The sequence below is a fragment of the Podarcis melisellensis genome (genome assembly GCF_964234715.1).
Source record: "Podarcis melisellensis genome assembly, chromosome: 5".
Taxonomy (NCBI): Eukaryota; Metazoa; Chordata; class Lepidosauria; order Squamata; family Lacertidae; genus Podarcis; species Podarcis melisellensis.
The window spans coordinates 98416274-98437105 of record NC_138537.1 but is presented as its reverse complement, the minus strand read 5'-3'; the positions used below and the strand labels follow the sequence as shown (position 1 = coordinate 98437105).

At 43.9% G+C, this 20832-nt stretch overlaps 2 protein-coding genes across 7 annotated transcripts in view; one reads left to right on the top strand and one right to left on the bottom strand.

Annotated features, from left to right (window-relative positions):
- SMC1B (structural maintenance of chromosomes 1B) overlaps positions 1-1983 on the top strand; it is a 41498-nt gene extending 39515 nt beyond the window's left edge. For all 4 annotated transcript variants that reach the window (XM_081913295.1, XM_081913294.1, XM_081913292.1 and 1 more), the window contains 2 exons: positions 757-867; positions 1087-1983. In XM_081913295.1, coding sequence (XP_081769421.1) covers positions 757-867; positions 1087-1215 — 240 coding nt within the window. In that variant the 3' untranslated portion in view covers positions 1216-1983. The remainder of the gene's footprint in view (positions 1-756; positions 868-1086) is intronic.
- An 819-nt stretch (positions 1984-2802) lies between these two features.
- FAM118A (family with sequence similarity 118 member A) lies at positions 2803-20405 on the bottom strand. 3 transcript variants are annotated; one of them, XM_081913367.1, is made up of 9 exons: positions 20333-20405; positions 15515-15569; positions 13001-13253; positions 11454-11675; positions 8220-8348; positions 6874-7159; positions 5724-5756; positions 4291-4374; positions 2803-3420 (listed from the first exon to the last, which is right to left on the bottom strand). In XM_081913367.1, exons 2-9 carry the CDS (start codon positions 15559-15561, stop codon positions 3392-3394), a joined length of 1083 nt encoding a protein of 360 aa, XP_081769493.1. In that variant the 5' UTR covers positions 15562-15569; positions 20333-20405; the 3' UTR covers positions 2803-3391. The 3 variants fall into 3 exon arrangements, with proteins under 3 accessions (XP_081769493.1, XP_081769492.1, XP_081769494.1); XM_081913366.1 differs by having other exon boundaries at positions 15515-15572; positions 20333-20396; XM_081913368.1 differs by lacking the exon at positions 20333-20405 and adding an exon at positions 18604-18685 and having other exon boundaries at positions 15515-15572.
- Positions 20406-20832: the final 427 nt, after the last annotated feature.

Sequence of the window (20832 nt, the reverse complement as noted above, 5' to 3'; positions counted from 1 at the left end):
ATTGTTCACTTAAGAATCGTTCCATGCTTACCCAATGCATCTTAAGATTTACTAGTACTTTCCAGCCACAAGAACTGTTAGTTCTTGAAAGCCACTGTTCATTGGGATCTCAGGACTCCAGAAATTGTCAGTGAGTAGACAGGCATTTGCCTAGGGACCAAGGCAGTGTGAAGAACCTCCAGTCCACAGACCTAACCCAGCCCACTAGGCCATTTTGACAAACCCTGCCCCCATGTAAAGTGAGGTAAAGGCAGGGCTTGGCGAAGGGGCTTTGTAGCACTTCTTGTTCAGCTGGTTGTCGGGCGCTTGGGATGTACTGTGCATGGGCTTTGCAGGCTCCTTTGGAAAGGAACTTGCAACCTTCCACAATTTTTGACAGTATTAATCAAACCTTTGCTGTAGCCCTATTAGCACGTGAGGGTTTTAATTAAGATCCCCAAATAGATAATAAATTATTATAATGAAGACCCTCCCATGATTTGTTCTGCACTTATTTGTTAAGCAACTTCTTACAATTCCTCCAAGCCATAATGGTGTGGGTTTTTAAAAATAAAATACTGTCTTAGTGAGTAGAGATATATTGCATGAGGAATTTTTATTCCAAACAGATCCTCTAATGTATTTTATAGCATAGTCTTGTATTTGAGATGTCTTGCCAACAGTATGCTTACCCATTCTATAAAGCAAGTTTCTTTTCTAATCATTGTATTTCTGCATGTACAGTATCTTAACAACCCCTTTTTTCTTCTCAAAAAGATATCAAGCTTCATTAAAGAGCAGGCCCAAGAAAAGTTTCAGATTATCGTTATTTCTCTAAAGGAAGAGTTTTATTCTGAAGCAGATGCTTTAGTTGGAGTCTGGCCTGAGGTATATATACGCACACAAAACACACTATTGAGTGATAGTTTCCGCACCCTAAGTGTTTCATAGAGAAAACAGAAACAGAATATGGCTACACTTCTATAGAATCAAATCCCTGGTGATTTTAAAGGGTTGGGTGGCAGAGATGCAAAGAACCCAAACACCTACAGCTGCATCATTATGGCCTGGTCTGCTATGATAACTCTTGATCATTTCTCTCCTTAGCAAGACGATACTATCTACAGTCAAGTCCTGAGCCTGGATCTTACTCTGTATCGAGAGTCTGATGATGATGAAAATGAAAGGCAACCGAAAGGCAGAAAGAGCTCTACATTGAAATATGATACAAAGTGAATTTGTGGCTGTGGGCTTTTGTTTAACCACGGTGTGACAGGTTTGAATGTTACTGATTAGAATTCAGTATAAAACTAAATTCACATATATTTAATGTGAGAATTGGTTGTTTAGCATTATATTAATATGCTTATTCTCTGTGGAAGTTTAACTGCTAAAATTTGTAATAGTTAGACATTAGATAGTTTCCTGATGTCTTCTCTATCAAAAAGAAAAGCTGCTGGAGGGGCAGATGGGATTGAATGTGGAAATAGTATTAATTATTTCCCCACCATTCTGTCCTGCTCCCACCCACCCACACTTTAACTTCGCCACTACCTTGAGAGGTTTCAGATAGGTATTTGCAAGAACAAACATGTGAAAAGTCATGGGGGTGCAATCTGGAATGGAAGAATGAGTAGGTAAACACACCCTATTAGCCATTCCTCAAAGTGTGGCTCCAGCAGTGTGTTCCTGTTTAAAACAGGGTCATGACACACAACTACATGTAACATCTGCATTGGCCTGAGTTATAGTTAAAGTTTCACACTTTTTTGGTGTTTTTGATCTGGTTGTTATCCTTGGTCAAACAAAGACTGGGGACCAGCGACATTAACTAATAAAAAGCATATATAGACAACTAGAACCACTGACACTGGTCACTGAAGATTATTATGCAACAGTTTCTTACACAAAATATTTCTTAGTGTTTCCATTAAATTTGTTTTGCTTGCATTTATATTTGAAAGTTGCTAAATAAACTATTCAATGTTTAGTTTCTAATTAAAACCAAGTTGTAGTCACTTCTAAGCATAGCTGCTAATATAAGTGGTAAACAGAGCTTTTTTTCATCTGGAACTCGTCAGAACTCAGTTCCAGCTCCTCTCAGGTGGGTGCCATTGCCATTCTAAGAGAATAATTGTTCATGGTGAGTTCTGGCACTTCTTTTTCTAGAAAAATAGTGGTGGTGATTACATTTTACACTGCAATTCACTATTGGTATTCTCAGAGATGCATATGTTATACACCTGCTGGCGGGGGGGGGGGGGGGGGAGAAGCAAAGTTCTCAACCTGGAGCACTATTTCTGGGATAGCGGAGTCAGTAACCTGAAGCGTATGTAACCCGAGGTACCACTGTAGTGCTACTTTCAAGTACTTCTGAACCACAGGTCCCCCAATTCCCATGGCATGGAGCCAGTCCAGGATGATACACTGTATCAAAAGCTGCAGCAGTCAAGAAGCAAGTGCAAAGTCAGAACTGCAGGGTTGTACGGGACCCCTACTAGGGTCATGTCCAGCTCTGCAATGCAGGAATCTCAGTTAAAAGCTTCCATGGCAGATGGCTGCATTCTTCCTGTCATGCTCTCTGTAAAGGTCATCATATCAGGACAACTCAGCCCTAGCCCTGAATCCAGATTAGAACAGCTCTCTTCCCCAAGAAGTGGGTAATTGCTGGTCACTAGCTATTGTAATAAAACCATGCTTTACACCGTTCTAACAAAGCTCCTCTACTAGTCTCATAGCTTTTACCTTCTATTTATGTCCTTTATTTTCTGAAATTTTGCTAGGTTTAAAAAATATATACAGAAAACAACAAATATTTGCTCCTGGGTTTCAAATCTTTTTATTAAAATGTACATAAATTAAAAGCCCTTACTGTTCCCCACTGCAACCAAGTTTTTTTAAAACTTAGAAAATGTGCAAAACCTGTTTATATTTGCAAGGGGTAGGAGTAAGCAAAATAAAAATTACCATTACTGCTGTTCCACAAATGTTTGCACAAGAGTTCACTCTGATGGGTAGGTTCTATAGCAGTTCTCATGCACTTTTCTTCTCACAACTGCCCTTGTGAGAAGAAGATTTCTAATACTCACCTTTGGATTCAGACAAACGGAAACAAAATTAGTCCAATTCAAATAAGGTAAAACGCTGTTTCACAGATTTATGTCAGAAGCTATCCTTTTGCAGTATTTCTTTGCTGAGGTAGTTGTGAATTGGTTAATGGATACCCTTAAAATGTACATATCCTGAATCGGTGTACAAGTCTGTAATAGAAAATCCATTCCTAAACAATTCTTACTAAAGAATGCATATAAATTTAAAGGGTCCTCTTGGCCGCTGTTGGAATCCTTATCCGTGATATAATCAGATGTCACACTCATCGTAGACCACTGTTGTTCAAGTTACATTCTTGTATTCAGAGAGGGGCAACATCTTCGACACTACCTGTTTTTGAAAAAAAGTGTTTTCAAATTGAAAAAAATACTATTTTCTTTTATCTAGACAAATTATAGAAGCAATGGGTATGCACAGGTGCCAGGAAATTCTGCCTCTAGTTCTAAAAGCAGCTGTTTTAAAACTTTGGCAGAAAGGAAACTGCCTTGTAGCATTTCAGGTAGATGCTGATGCTCTTCTAAGGAGCAGTTTATCATCTCGTTGTGGGTGACAAAAGCCCACACTTATGCTGAGATACAAACCTAATTCATAATTTATTTATCCCTTTATATGCAGAGAAATCTGTTTCCATCAAGATAGCTCACATCATCAACAGCAGTTGGAACCGACTAAGATCTCTCTAAACATCTCCAGATTAGGAAATGACTACAGAGTTTGGAGATGCACGAGTTCTCCAATTGGTTCTAGATTGCTGGCACGCCACTCCCCTGTTTATATGGCAAAAATAAGATTCCCCACCTCTACCACAGAAATAAACATAGCAAGCTGTTGATCCAGGCAGGATAGTGTTTATGAAATCTGCACAAGGATTCTCCCCGCCCCCCCGTAACTATTTTGGCATTTCAAGCCACACTTTTATTCTCAAAATGACCATTTTGGGGTCTTACAGTAATAAACAAATATTTATTTAACCCAAATTAGGACTTGGTGATAACTAAGATGCAGTGCAACTTTCCCCATGGTGTGGCATGACTCTAGGCACATGTTCTTGAAAATATCAGCTGCATGCCCCATGACACACCATGCATTTATTTAATTCTGTTTACAGACTCATAAATATGTGCTATGCACTGTTTGTACGCTTGGAAACAATGTCCCCTTGAAAATAAAAATAAATTTCAAATAACTGCTTAGAATTACCATTATCTGCAAGCCTTGGTCTCTTAAGTTGGTCATTACTGCTCTCCCCTAGCCGTCTCTTGGCACAATCCACGCAAGATGTTCCTGTGAGAACAAACAGTATTACAAAATCGTACACATGTAGGGAACATAAGGATTTTCATGAAAAGACTGGCTCCAACTAAGCACGTATTGAACTCTATAGAATTCACATCATAATCCTGTGCCGTGTGCCAGATGTAGGTAACCATTGTGGATGGAGGTCTGCATTCACCATTGGATAACCCTTCGGGGGTCGCACCAGCAGAGGTAGAATGTGCACCTGCATCCATTCGGCTGCACATCAACTTTTTTTTCTTTGCTGCTGCTGCCCAAACTGGTGGGGTTGGGGGGATTTTTCAGGTCCCTGAACCTGGGGGGTTAACCAGTTACAAAAGGTATGCCAGAGTGGAGATTTCCCTGCTGAAATGAATTCATCCACATCCTGGGCCCCAGAGGCCTGATCTGGCCTCCTAAGACCCCCAGATAAAGTAGGCAGGAAACAGGAGTGGGCAGAGAAGGTTAATGTCCAGATTGCCCCCTCCTAACTTGATCTGCACAGGTTAGCTGAGGGGCTGGCCATACACACCGCTGACAGGCATCCCCCAGAGGATTTTCCCCTTTGAATAGAAAAATGAGATGCTTGTTTCAAGTAGTTTGTTTGACCAGGTAACAGTTTTATACAGTTGTAACTGTTTGAAGTGGTACCTCAAAATCCGAAGGAAAATGTGTTAAAATTGTGGCTGTGCACAAAAGAAACACACAAATCACCCTTCAGTGGTATTACTATAGGGTTCTCCTGACAGGCACAACTTTGAGGTAGCCTTCCAGTGCTCCTGCCTTAAGCACTACGATGCCGAAACAAAATCTCTGAGAAACACCTATACATTTACTGCTTGCAAAATTAAGGGCTTACTGCACAAAACAAATAAGCCATAAACCATAATAAAAGTTTACAAAACAAACCCTATTATGCCAAGGCGCTGGGACCGAGCGACGGGAGCGCAACCCGCCGCGGGGATTCGAACCGCCGACCTTTCGATCGGCAAGTCCTAGGCGCTGAGGCTTTTACCCACAGCGCCACCCACGTCCCGAGCTGCTATAAGAAGGTGCTATATCAACTCTTTATCATGCAAATGTTTGTTAAATTTGTCAATTATAAATAAAACCACTAACTGAGAAGTTGGGGAAATGTGACAGTTTAAGATCTTATCCACTTCTCTGAATACTATTGCCAGAGAGTGTGTTTATTATTATTATTTTACTGTTGTTGTAAAACAGAATATAATTGCCCGAACATTCAAACTAGCACATAATTTTACATGGGTGCGAAATCATACTATCCCAGTTCTTCCCAAGACCCACCCCAACTGAATATTACAAGGCTTACTTTCAAATTAAAAAATGTACTTAACCCAAAAGTGTTGTACTGTCCACCCGATCTGTATCTGGAGAAAGAATGAAAACTATGTCATGAACAAGTTAGGATAGAATTTAGCTACATTCACTTTTCAGAGTTGCTAATAAACAAGGTTGCATCAAAGGCTAAATGCACAGAGACATCTCATCTAGGACATTATTCACATGCGACTCTTTGCACACACAATATTATATAATGTAATATTCCTATATTATATAAAGTGGTAAGTTTCTCCATGGAGGCAAACCACAAATAATGATTTACATTTAACTTGTGCTTTTACAGGTCCAAGAGTCTACATCCTCAGTTCTGCAGTACTGTATCATGATAGTATTTCCATGATAGAGTAGTCTAGATACTCTTGGGATAAGAGAAAACAGCTCTTCTTCCTAGAACTACTGGGCCAAAGATGGGATAGGGCAGCATGTGGGCCACCTTCTTGAAAATGGGATATTTGCCCAGTGGCAACACTTATTAACACGTATATTTTGCTGTATGCCAGGCCTTCCAAAATAAAAGAGCAAAACATTGTAGTACATGTGAAAAGCATCTTGGGGTCTTAGTAGACCACAGGCTTAACAAGAGTCAACAGTGTGATACAGCAGTAGCAGCAAAAAAAACCAAAACAAAACTCATGCTATTCTAAGCTGCAACAACAGAAGTCTAGTGTCCAGATCAAGGGAAGTCACAGTCCCACTTTATTCTCCCTTGGTCAGACCACACCTGGAGTTCCATGTCCAGTTCTGGGCCCCACAATTTAAGAAGGATATTGAAAAGCTGGAAGGTGAGCAGAGGAGGGTGACCAAGATGATCAAGAGTCTGGAAACCAATGAACAATGGTTGAGGGAACTGGGTATGTTTAGCCTGAATAAAAGGAATAATAGATCTATAATTCTATGATTTGGCTATCATTTCCATGATTGCTATAGGTAGTACAGAAACAAGGGATGGCGGTTGCCACAGACTATTTTACAAATGAATGTGGCATCAGAAGCATGAAGTTTCACACACATATTTAAAGCAATACCCTTTATTCCAGAAATATATGAAACTAAAAACCACTGGTATATGGAGAAGAGAAAAAATGTTTTGACACAACATTTGACACGCGCACACACACACACACACACACACACACACAGTACCTGGACTCCTCTGTTTGCAGATCTGAGTGGAAAGATCTTGAACATACTCTGGGAAACTTTCAAAGCAATTTCCATAGGATACAACTTTTATTCCATGTAGGAGCATATCTGCCTGGAGTTTAAAAAACTGGTCTTCATTTTCTTTAAGCACCAACATATAATGTTCTAGATCCACCTTATTTTTGACAGTGTACAGAAAGAGGGCCTGAAATATCTGATCACGCAGGGTTTCTCCGCAGCCCACAAACAAAAATGATTTTGTCCGGTACAGGTTCTGCAGAGCCTCCTGTAAAGAACAAGTAGTTCCTAAGTCAACATTAAGTCACATATAAGATAAATGTTTAATTGTAAGGCAGCCTGGGCTCATAAATGGCTCCTTTCCTGATTGATAGTGGGCCAAAATTGCTTCCAGGTAAGGAAGTTTCCAAACACTTAGGACTATAGGTTTTCCTTCAGGCTGTCACTGCCACAAATGACTAATAACTGTACATTTGGGCTAGTAATTTTTTTGCAAGTTAGTAATTTGATGGGTTTATTACAAGGCTCTAGATAACATAACTATTTGCACTTTTATGCCCAAGGAATTTGGTAGTATAACCAGTTGTTACTTTTCAAAATATACACATATATTAGAAATATTTTTGTTAAGATGTCATGATCAAGAGGTTGCTGAGCCACTGTCTGCATCCACTTAATTAGCATTTCATTAGAATATTGTATAGTGGAAAGAATGGGTTCAAATCCTTCCTCAGAAAGAGAGTAGCCTATAGCACGACCAAACTCACATAGCTCTTGTAAAAACTACATATATAACAAATGTGGGTGCGGAATGCAGGCCTGAGTTCCACCCTCTCACACTGTGCACATCTGCACTTCATCAAGGAGTGACGCATACACTGGAATAAGTATCAGAAAAAGTTATTTTAACAGTTCAAAATACAGTAGGCCTGCAGCTTACATGGGGGTAATGCTCTGGGGATCATGCCTAAAGTCAAAATCACACATGGTCAAAACCCATCGGGTTCAATGGCGGATGGAATTACTAAAGTCATTCCCCCCCAAACCCTGCAACTTTTTAAATTTGTTGCTGCACGTGTGAAGCTGAATGTGCACAAGTTCAATGTGGGCAAGTTGTGGGCTTATTGCACAAAATTCCTCCTCACACACAAAAATATGTATCATATTAAATGATACAACATGGGCAACAGGGATTAATGCAAGGAGATGGAGGCCACGGAAGGCAAGCTCCTGTCCCCAACAAGAGAAATATGCTTTTGAAGCACTTCCTGATTTATAGGCGACATAACGTGAAAGAGAAGAATTCCCTGGTTTCAAGGTGCACATACCATCACCTCAGGGTCTTGAGTAACATCCTTATATCCTGAGGGATCCAACACCATTCCGCAGGGATCAGCATAGAGGCCGTGAATGTGAAGCACTCCGTATTTGACGTGTCCTTTTGCCCATTGGAGAACCTGGAGAGAGCCAAACAATTTATTAATACCGCCAGGCATGAGGCAGAAAGGGGCCGTGCCTCAAAAGGGACATGTGATTTATTCATTTTGGTGACAGTACTATCACTTCCCTCATTTACTTAAAAAAAACACAACCAAATCTGGAAAAGGAACCCACCCAAACTGCAGGCTGCAGCATTCACACATATTTCATTTGCTACCTGTTGAAGGCTTGCCATTCTTGAGAGAATTGTCTAGGCTGTAACATGGCATTTGAGAGCGAAGTTTCAAATTATTAAATGCAGAACAATATTCTGCAATAATGCAAATTCTACAATGGTATCATTTCAAACAAAATGGGGGAGGGGATAATCTGCAAATCAAAATATACGTGTTTATTTTCCTTTTCTATTTTTTAAATGGAAAAATACAGCAATGTTCTAGAAAACAATAGGGTGAAAATGTATCCATCAATCCAGCTACCTTCTACAGAAAAATGTCAGTACAAGTAATCCAGTTATAGCCATTCAGATGGGCAACAGAATATTGTCAACCATGCCACTTTCTTAACCAGCTGTTTCAGTTTACCTGGGGCTTTCAAAACACCCTGTGATTTCACAGCTGACCTTTATTTCTACTGCAAAACATGCTGGATCCCTTACGCTGCTATTCTTATTCTTATATTTATTTACGGCTATTAGCCCATAAAATATGTACAAACATAAAAGCACAGAAGCATAAAAACCAATACATCAAACGACAGAAGAGGAACACCACGATGCAAGAGTGGGACATTGAGCAGTGACAAATAACAGCTTGGGGCCCGGAAAGATCCGAGGGACGGTTCACAGAGAAAGGAGAACTGGAGACGAGATCCGTCATGCACTCTCATCATAACTGTCCGATTAGTTTTTGTTGTTGTTGTTTTTTGGTGGTTTTTGTGTGTGAGATAACCGCATTCAGGAATCTCGCCACCTGCAGAGTTACAGAAGGATCTGTGTCCTGCAAGAGCAGTGCAGCATGTGACTCAACAGGCCTGCCAACCAAGCGCAGTAAAGAAGGACCCAGGAATTTAGTCCTGGCTATGCTATGTAAGGGACAGTTGAACATTATGTGTGGAAGAGATTCAACTGTTTTCCCGTCACACTCGCATAGCGGAGACACCAAACCCTTGGAAAATCTGTGGTTCAGCAGGTTCGATGGAAAAACATTGAACCTTGCACGAATAAATGCAAGTCGGTGTGGTACTGATGAAAGAGATGACATGTATGATGGAAGGCCAAGTGGTGGGGTTATTCCGTGATACCTGGGAGAGCAGACACCCCCACCCCTGGAGAGGTTGTGTTGATTGTCAATGTCTGCTAATCTTTGCTCGATGAGGCTTTTGGACGCTGCTATTCGTTTAGTTGTTATGATGTTATAGCAAGCCTTGGGTCTCATACCTGACTGCTTTGGGGTAATATAACACCACTGGATCCCACATTCACAAGTCCATGGGCTCCTACTGGCTTGCTTAAAGATTACGGAAATGCACTAATATAATAAGCTTTCATAATTTGCTGCCAAACATTGAATTCTCTTCGAGCCTTGTTATTGCAAAGGGCCATACTTCTTTAGCTACTTATGAAATAGGTTTTCTAAAAAAAAAAAAAAACAACCTGACAGTGGTTATGCTACACATAGCTGAAAACAGAACACTCCAGTACAACTAGACTAAACATTTTTGTTTTTAGAGAAACACTGTATGTTTAGTTAACATTTTAAAGATGAAGAATTTTCCACCCACAGTTAAAAAAATGCATTATTCAAAATAAAAGAACAATGACGAAGAACAACCTTGGGCTACTTCCTGCCCCTGCAAATGCAAGCTCCACTGAAAGAAATTTCTCAGGCTGCTCTCATTCATTTCAATTAAACTTGTGGGAATTGCAAAAGTGTTTGCAATTGCATTCTGTAAACACAGAGTGGAGGTGGGCAGCTGGTCTTATCTAGCATTGGAGTGAAACAGTGACAGGACCAAATATCATGGAATTAGCTTAGTTCCAGGAAAAGCCATTTTGCCAATTCAACACATTTACTTGGAAGTGAGTAATTTACATGCTGAACTCAATAGGGCTTACAGTGGTACCTTGGGTTACATACGCTTCAGGTTACAGACTCCGCTAACCCAGAAATAGTGCTTCAGGTTAAGAACTTTGCTTCAGGATGAGAACAGAAATCGTGCTCTGGCGGTGCGGCAGCAGCAGGAGGCCCCATTAGCTAAAGTGGTGCTTCAGGTTAAGAACAGTTTCAGGTTAAGTACGGATCTCCGGAACGAATTAAGTACTTAACCTGAGGTACCACTGTACTTCTGATTCAACATGCATCTCTCTCCCATCCCTGGCACACGCACGCACACACAAACACAGCATGGGACACTTTTTGTACCTTTGGATTTCTGCAGGGCATTCAATGTTTGTATTTTAAAAATCCAGAGCATTTCGGCTTGCTCAGACCTTCTTCTTGCTCTCAGATCGCCTTCCAGATCACCTCCCCTCGCTATCAGACCACCTCCCCTTGCTTAGCCAATCTTCCGTTTGCTCTCAGATCACCTCTGCCCACTCTCAGACCAGCTTCCCTTTGCCCTCTGTGCTCTTGATAGGCCTTCTCTCACCCTCCGACTCTGACACCGCCGAAACACTCTCCCAGAGTGAGTGCAATGGCTGATTGACATGCTTCTACAGTGTATTTGATTTTTCCCAATTTTTCCAACATATTCATTTATATAAGATCACATTTATGGTTGAAGTCATGTAAGTAAAGTGAGCTAAGTTGTGGGCTTACTGTATATTCAGCTGCTTTCAATAGCAAAAGAGACAGACAGTTATTATGTCAACAGTAATTCCTAGTTCGCCAATATCCAAGAACCAATTAGAGCAGGACTTTCAGGTGAAAAAAATTGCAGCTGCTCTGATTCTGTACCCCCAAATAAAGCCATTTTACCTCTGAAATACAGCTCAAACTGAAACAGTTGACTTTGAGGTGGATGAACCACCCTGAAATATATGAAGGGTGGTATATGAATTTAATAACCACCACCTGATAAGTTGCCCTTGTTAATTTGTTACAGCGGTAGTCTTAGCATACCTTGTCCTTATCCTTTAAGTCAAGAGATTCCATTGGTTTACTCTGCTGCTGACCAAAGATTTCAAGTAAGTTGTCATAGTTTGTGGTCAGCACCATAGTGCCTCTCTCCATTAGCCGAAGAATTGACTGCAGAACAACAGGATTCTGAATGTGTTGCTCCAAGTTATCAAAAACTTCCATTAGGCAGTCCTGAAAGAAGTTTGGCTTGGCATCTCCGGTGCGCTGCAGGAGGAAAGAGACGCACAGAAGGAAGACATCTGTGTAGAGGCCTTTGACAGCAAAATAAAAACTGTGAAAGCATCAAAATTCATGGGGGATAAAGCTATCAACACATAGTGGCCCTGATGGCTCTATTTTACCTTCTCGGTCAGAGGCGCAGAGCCTCTGAGTATCGGTTGCTGGAAATCACAAGTGGGGAGAGTGCTGTGTTCAGGTTCTGCTGGTGAGCTTGTCATGGACATCTGGTTGGTTGCTGTGAGAAGAGGATGCTGGATGAGACAATCCTTTAGTCTCATGCAGCAGGCTCTTCTTATTTTCTAATAGTGCTCATTTACATTACCACAAAGCCTGCACCATCTGCAGACTACCGGCCATGTCTTCTGGTCTGCCAAGGTCTCAACCACTCTGCTGAAGTTGAGGTTGTGAGTGCACAACTTGCTCTAGTTGAGGATGAGGGGATATCAGAAAGCTGTGCATTATGCTACGCTACAAAAAGTGTTTTTTCCCTCCTGGGGACAGTAAATAGTAACCGCATGCCAGGATAACTTTTGCATCCTGGTGGAACTGTAACCACTCTCGTCCACAGACAAAACAAGAAGGAAATAGAGAGCTACCACATTAATATACCTAAGGTAAGTAGATAACCTTGTCCTCCTGAACCATTTCAAATAGTCCCTGCTTCGCAACTGCCTTCCCCCAATTTGCCCTGTGCGAACAGGACGGTGTTAGCCTAAAAATGCAAAAATGGAGAAACTGCCAAATAGCTTGAAGCAGGCCATGGAAAAGACCCACTTAAGCCCAAGTAGTGACTTAAAGAGGCTAGTGCCAGTGATTCAGTACTGAAGTCCAAATCTAAGATTTCTTGGTTGCCTTGAACCTGAGCAGGAACCAAACCCCTAATTACAAAAACTGGTTCAAAAGTAATAGTTCAATAAACAGGTGGGACCTTAGAAGGGCCCCTCTCTTTCTCCGTCTTCCAACAGAAAGGCAGGCAAAGCCGGCCTAAGTGTACAAGGTCACCTACCTTATATCCAGTGCTATTTTTCTAGAAAAGGAGGTGCTGGAACTCACCATGAACGCCTCCCTTGTTCTCTTACAATGGCAATGGTGCTCACCTGAGAGTTGCCTGAACTAAGTTCTGGTGTTTCCTCAAACTTGGGTCTCCAGCTGTTGGACTACAACTCCCATCATCCCTAGCTAGCAGGACCAGTGGTCAGGGATGATGGGAGTTGTACTTCAACAACAGCTGGTGACCCAAGTTTGAGGAAACGCTATTGTATGGTAATAATGCGCGTCCAATATTGTTTGTCGCAAAGCTATGTGCTTACCGGCGACATCTTTCTGATGAGGTCATGTGCAACCACAAGCAAGTCTCGCTCTTTGACCACTTTTTTGCGGAATTCAGCCACATCCCCCGGGTGTAGCACCTCCAGCTGATCTGCGGCTTCAATGACGGCTTCAATGCAGCTTCGCCAGGAGCACAAGGCTGGAATTCCTGGTGCTACAGCAGCACTCACTCCCGTTCCAATCACTAGCAGGAGGTCTTGGGGCTGCTTCCGCACAAGGCTTTTTAAAAATTTCCTGGGGAGTAGAAGTCAAGCAGAAATTCTATTTATGGCCGCAGCTGACATAGCCATATTTTGTTAATCAACGGCATAGAACATTACCGTATTTTTCGCCCTATAGGACACACATTTTCCCCTCCAAAAATGAAGGGGAAATGTGTGTGTGTCCTATGGGGCGAATGCAGGGGGGAGGCAGGCAGGAAAAGCTCCCAAAAGGGCTTTTCCTCAGGAGGGACAAGGGACTGACGCTGCCAGTCAGTCCCTTCTCCCTCCTCGTAGAAAAGCCCACAGGAGCCGCATGCTCCTTAAAGGGTGCGCGGTTCTTGTGGGCTTTTGCGGGAGGTGGGGGTATTGCCATAGCCCCACGACCCTCTCCCAGCTGGAGAGGTGATGCGCGGCTAGGGCAGCTGCCTCTTCTGTTCCTCCTCCAGCTTCCCAGCGAGGTGCCTGTCCTGCGAAGCTGGAGGAGGTGTGGAACTTTGTGCTGGGCTCCCACGGCTTGCGGAGAGCTGCCTGTTCTGGGGGCTGGGGTCGGTGAAAGCTCGGGCTTCCCCCGACCCAGCCCCGCACCTGGGGGGGGGGAAAACAAATTTCCCCCCCTTTATTTCCCCCCAAAAAAACTAGGTGCGCCCTATGGGCCAGTGCGCCCTATGGGGCGAAAAATACGGTAATTAATCAACCTTTTCTTTTGGAACTCAGCAGAAGTTCTCAAGATGGTGTCCATGGTTCTCCCCCCCCCCCATACAATACTCACAACAACCTTGTGAGGTAGGTTAGGCTAAGAGATAGTGACTGGCCCAAGGTCACCCAGTGAGCTTCATGGCTGAGTGGGGATTCGAACCCTGGTCTCCCAGGTCCTAGTCCAGCACTCTAACCATTACGTTAGAGTGGAAAAAAGAAGGGAGATTCCAATTAAACACATGGAAAAACTTTCTGGTAGCAGGAGCTGTTCAACAGTGGAACAGTCTCCCTTGGGAGGTTGTGGACTCTCCTTCCTTGGGAGGCTTTTAAGCAGAGCTGGGGTGGCCCTCTGTCATGGATGCTTTAGCAAAGATTCCTGCATTGCAGGGGGTTGGACTAGATGACCCTTGGGGTCCCTTCCAACTCTATGATTCGATGATCACAGATGCCACGCATCAACTGGGTTCCTTTAATATCAGGAACCCTTTAATTAACTGTGGAAGGGAACTTAGCTGAACAGGACTGAAAGGGTGGAAGCAGCTTTAGTGTGGAAGAAATCGCAGTTCCTCATCCAGCCAGTGTGGTGTAGTGGTTAAGAGCGGTAGTCTCGTAATCTGGAGAACCGGGTTCGCTTCCCCGCTCCTCTACAGGCAGCTGCTGGGTGACCCTGGGCCAGTCACACTTCTCTGAAGTCTCTCAGCCCCACTCACCTCAGAGTGTTTGTTGTGGGAAAGGAAGGGAAAGGAGAATGTCAGCCGCTTTGAGACTCCTGAAGGGGAGTGATAAAGCGGGATATCAAATCCAAATTCTTCTTCTTCTTCTTCTTCTCCTCTCCAATCAGCACAATCTCCCAGAGTGTGCACTGCCTCAAGCTCACAGGAGAAGAGGCACAACAGATGTATAATAAATAATAATAACAAATAAGAATAAGACTAAGATATTGGTAGTCGTATGTATGCTTTCATATTTCTAGGAAAATACTTTTTATGGGGAAGATTTAGATTTGGTTCACATTTAAAGCCCTGTTTATCAAATCCACATTCTCTGAAACAGTTTGACAAGCAAACAAAGCCAACCTTCAAAGAACACACACACACACACACACACCATGATTCATGACATATTGCCAGGTCAAAAATTATGAAACCGCTATCACGATCTGGACTTCAAACTGGTTTTGGATGATATATCGATATATTTCCCAGCCCTAAAAATAACATGCAAAAATGCATCACATTTGGGGGAAATGCTTGCAAAATGTATACATTAGTCAAAACTGCACACAAAAATGTGTTTATCAGAAGAAATGTGCACAAAAAATCTGACCAATTTTCATGAGCATTTAAAAAAATGCAAACTGCTACAGAAATATGGACAACAGAATTTAAGATTCATAAAATGAGAAACTGAGGGAACCGACTCTGAGAGATCTTTCCATCCCTACTTTTGGCACTTATAAAATGTAAAAGAGAGTTCTCCACACAGAATTGTTGTGGATATAAAATGGAGAGGCTGTTCCAAACATTAAAAGTATCAGCAATAATCCTCATGTACCTAAAAGTTTTCTTTAAAAAGGGTTTAAAGAGTTGTTTTCACCTTGATTTTTGTTCACTTCTATTTGTAGCTCTTTCAGCTGAATCCATTTCCCCAGCTCCTGTGAAAAAACAATGCAAGGATTCAATAGACTAATTACAGCTGACACATTAATCAACTTTATCAATATATTAACACATTTTGGACCAATAAAAAAGTTGGATCCAATTAATCGGGTCAACTTCCCACCCACTATACTTGCAGCAACCAAGCCAGCCTCTGTTAGGTCACAGCTCTCTCTCCAGTAGGTATCACAACACTCAGCCAGAATGATGGGGTGGACATGAAAGGAACCCTGGCATATTTTGCGGAGACCGCAGCAGCAAGAAAACTAGGTTCCACTTGCAACCCTTCATTGTTCAGTATCCTCAAACTGCCACAGCCTACTCTTGAGGAGCCATGGCAACCTAGTTTGTCTTCCAGAGAATCCCTTTCTGCTGCCGTGGCTTTTGGAACATCGGGGCGCCCCCTTGGTTTACAGGGTTCTTCCTAGACTTACTGGGGTCTGCCAGCGCACCAGGCATACTGAATGTGCACCCAGGAGCATTCCCCACGCTCTCCTGCAGGCTGCACCTTGCAAGGAGCAGATCAGCAAAAGGGGAGGGAGAAACAAGCCGTGTTCACTTTCAGAGACATTTGCCTGCCCCTGCTGAACTTATTACTAGCCGGTCCCTGGGAAGCTTCTGAGAGGGACCCCATGCAAGGTCACCCATGAGGCAGGGTGAGGTGACTGCCTTCGGTGGCAGGATCCCTCAGGGCAGCACATCCGGCCTCCAAGGACTGCATCACCTGCTGTTGCCACCTTGGCAGCAATGGCTGCGGCCCGTCTCCTCGGAGCGGGGCCCCCTGCCACCACTAATGCTGCCCCTACAGTGGTCTCCTTGCCACTCACCACCTGGCCATAGCTGTCAACCTTCCCTTTTTTGCGGGAAATTCCCTTATTCCAGCGCCGTTTCCCGCTGCTTCCTGCTGCCAACCCGGATTCTTAGATATCCCTTAGACTGTCCCCGGGACAGGGGAGACTGCTGATCCCTTATTTTCAAATCTGAAAGTGGACAGCTATGCACCTGGCCCAGGGCAGGGCCTGACAGGCCCATAAGAACTGCGGCTGCTACCACCCAGGAGGACTCCCCTGCTGAGCGCCCAGTCCTGCCACTCACCCCCTGGCCCAGGGAGGGGCCTGATGGGCTCTATAAAGGACTGCTGCCGCTGGTGTTGCTGGGCAGGGGGGGCTCCGTTGGTTGGTTGGTTGTTTGCTTGCTTAAACTGCTGTTATTTTTTGCCTATGTCATTTTAAACTGTGATATTAATGCTGTATTCTTCGTTTTAGATTTTATGTGGAAATTGTTTCCCATTTGGTTGTGTCTTTTTTTTGATGTGTTTTATTTATTGTTTATGACTTTTGTAATTATGTAAATCTTGTTATGCTGTAAGCTGCCTTGAGCATTGTTTTTTTAACTGTGGAAAGGCGGCCTACAAATAAAATGATGATGATGATGATGATGATGAGTAGGAGGTGCTGCTGGTCTCCTCAACCCCCAGGAAAAAAATGGCAGGGGCTGCCCTCTGGAGACTTTACAGTCCCCATGTCCCCAATGTTGGTCTTTACACCCTCTCCCTTCAGGGGGGCACCATTTGGGGGTTTGCCTCAGGTGCCAGAATGTCCTGGGCTGGCCCTGACCCCACGGCCCCACAGCCCCACAAAATGTGTTTGGAAGCCCCTGTTTTTCTCAGAGGGAGCCTGATCCGGACCCACCAGTGATCCTCAGGGCCACATCCTGCTTCTTTGCCTCTCCTCCCCAAGGATGCCCGGCCTTCTGGTTGGAGTAAATGCGGCCAGGAGATAATAATACAAGGGGGAAAGAAGGAGGGACGGACTTCTTCCTTTGAGGGGAAAGGGCCAGATGAGCTACGGAAGGGAACTAGCAAGTGAAAGAAAAGGTTAATGTTTAATCAAGGAAACAAACAGAAAATGGAGTAAGAGAGGAAAGATCATTTAAAGAGAATTAAGTGAAGATAAAAGGACCAGGAAGGAAGGATTAAAGAAGCTGGTGGGATGGGGCGGAGATAACATGAGTGGAGTAAGGAGAAGTTACAGGGGGTGGGTAAAAAACTTCGGGTGTGGGGATAGGGGAATATTACAAAGAAAAGAACCCTTATCCACTTAGACTGAGCACCCAGGTCAACAAATGCTGCCTAAAATGGTGTGTGGGTGTGTGGCCACAGAACAAAAATGCCTGTTCTTAGTTTAAGGAAAGCTGAATTACAGAACTCCTTGCCACAAGGAAGACGCTGTGCCAAAGAATTCAGAAATTTCCATATATGGATTACTAGAAGATGAAGTCAGAAATTGCCAGCTGGTAGTGCCAATGTCTGTCTCCATCTGACACCATTTTGTGACTGGCTCTGCCTAGGCAGCACAGGGGTGTGTGTGTCTGGTGCCCCTCAGTAATTTCCGGCCATCTTAAGTGAACTCTGGGAGTAGAAAGTCTGAGAACCTCTGCACTACCATATAGAAACATATTGACCTGGAAAATGGAAACTAACCTAAAGGGCATGTAACTGTTTTGTGCAGAGGAATTTATAGCCACTCCCAACATCCACACGTCACTGCGTATCATGTGGGGTCCCTATTTGTACTTCAGCAGTGTCCTTGTGCCTTTAATAGCTCCATGCCAGATGAAAACCAGCCTCCAAAACTTTTCCCATCACTGGTCTGTATGCTAGGAAAAGCTTCACTTGCTAAATTTGTGTTTTGTTACACTGGTGTTCAATTGACACAAGGGCCTTCCGGGGGGGAAAGTTGACAACCATAATATGGAATATTTACCTGTGGCTAAACCACTTTGGGATTTATGGGGGGGGGGAGTTTACAATCAAGAGGTGTATAAATTTTATGAAATAAAGTAAACCAATTCCTCACTGATCTCTCAAGAAAAACTTCACTCCTCAATAAATGCTTAGACCAAAGTCCTAACTACACACACTTGAAGGGAATTAAATGAACAGAAGTTAATTTACTGACATTTATAATCCCCAATGAATGGTAATCACTTCTGAATAAACATTATTGAAAATAAAGGAGCAAATACATTTAGGATTGAGATGCCAGTCATGATGTCCTGTTGTTGAGGCCTCCACTTTATGTTTTTTTCTCATAACACACACTTCATAAATTGATCACAATGACCTAAGTACATGCCCATTATTACCTCATTGATTCTTACTGTTCCAATACCTAACAAGTGCAAACCAGTGTTTCATTCTATCCAAAACAACCCCAAAGAAAATCTCTACATTAAACTTTCATTTCAATTAAATTAGTTAACAGGTTTCTAACAATACTAGAAGCCAGACTGACCGTTGTATTCACACACAAAACCACCCCACAGACATTCCTTCATCCTGTTCCCTATCTGGCACAGAAAGAATGTTTTGCCTGGCGAGTAAAAATAGCAGACATTAGAGGTGCTATTTTGACCAATGACCGCCTGTTAGTTGACCTCAAGCAAGGCTCTCTGGTGTCTCATCGCTAAGCTCTGGTGTCACAGCTACCAGGACAAAGATGTCAAGGCAAAGTAAAAAATATCCGGAATTGCACCTTAAGGAAGCAGAAACAAATAAGCAGCAGCTGGATTGAAATGTGTGTCCTCCTTCGCCTCAAGGGATGAAGACGCAAGGAGGTGCAAAAGAGAAAGGCAGCTGACACCCTGCGCTCACTAGGGAAGCGAAGGCAAAGAGGACACCCAAAGAGAAGAAGGAGAAGAAGAAGAACAGGCGGGTGGCGTTTCAGATGGAGAAGACCTAAGGGGAAAGTGCCAGTAGCTAAACTCAGTGGGTGCAGTGAAAGTGGATTAAAGGATTCTGTCTCTTTAGCGCAACAAATCCACTTTATTGTTTTTTTAAAAAAGGGAATCTGGACTTTTTGCAGTTTGGAAAGTGGCAGGGGAATGCATTGACAAGTGTGGGACGAACAAATGGCTAATGAGAAGCCATCGAACAGCTCAGCAATGGCCGGATATAATCTAAAATCCACGTAAGCTTTGTGTAAGCAAATCAGAAGGAATGCTCAATGAAGAGGGGACAAATGACAGTGAGAGTTTGAGGCTGAAAAGCAGGGTTCAAATTGAAGAAGAGAGAATTACAGCAAGAATAACAGAGTGGAGCCGGGGCAAAAAGGGAGAAAGAGAACCCCCCCCCCAGCACTCCCCCCCCCAATACGCATAAAACAACAGACACCAGCTTCTCTTCCTTACGTATTTCAAGTACACGTCAAAACCTCTTCCCATCTCACTCCGTTATATAAGCAGAGTCCTTTCCTGTTCCGTATGGCTGAGCGCATCGCAGCAAGCAGAAATCCGGCAGGTTCTGTTGCTGGAGGAGAGGCTTCACCTGTTGAACGCCTGCCTGACCATTCTTGTCGGGGGGGGGGCGAGCGGGGAAGACCAGTCAAGCTACAAATGTCACCGAGACAGAAAGACTTGGATTGTTCCCTGTGCGGAGAGAGAAGAGGAGCCTCGGCGGCCGAGGGGGCTTTGGGGGGGGGCGCGGAGGGGCCCGGCTTGGAAGCGAGCGATGCTGCCCAAGGCGCGGAGCGTCAAGGCACAGAAATCCGCCCCCGCGCCGGGCTGGTCGCCGAGGAAGAGGCTCCTTCCAAGGCAAGGCGTGCGCATTATGGGATGGAGAAATCCTCGCCATTTCCTCTCCCACCGGCGCGCGCGCCCGGCTTGCCCAGGGAGGCGCCACCCCGAGACCCCAGCGCTCCGGGGCCCCCGCCCGCCCGCAACTGCTTCCCCGGCCCCCCGACCCAAAGCCCCTGACCTGGCGCTGCCGCTGCCGCCGCTTCCTCGGTCTCCCGTCGGGCGCAAGGCGAGGCCGAGCCCCTGCTCCCGCCGGCGGCGCCGAAGAAGGAGCGAAAGGGGCTGGGCTCCTCCTCCGGCTCCTCCTTCCTTCCTGCCATCCTTCCTTGGCTCCTCCGGGCTGCAGAAACGGCGCCGCTTGGCGCCTGCGGTCCTCAAACTTTCCTCTGCGGTCCTCCCTTTCCGAAGGGAAACTTGCTCGCGCCACGCCGATTCTTTTATTGGCAAGAAGAACTGCAATGGGGAACAAAAAGAAGCAACTTCGAGCAGTGCTTGATTTATAACATAGAACACACAGCTACCTTATAATATTGTAATAACAAATTTAAGCTCCGATAGATATAGATTAGATTAGATTAGATAAGATATAGATATAGATATGTGGACCACATTTCTGGAGCAGCACAGGAAGACCGCCCTGAAACCATTTTGACTCCCAAAGTGACCAAATGTTTTCTCTGC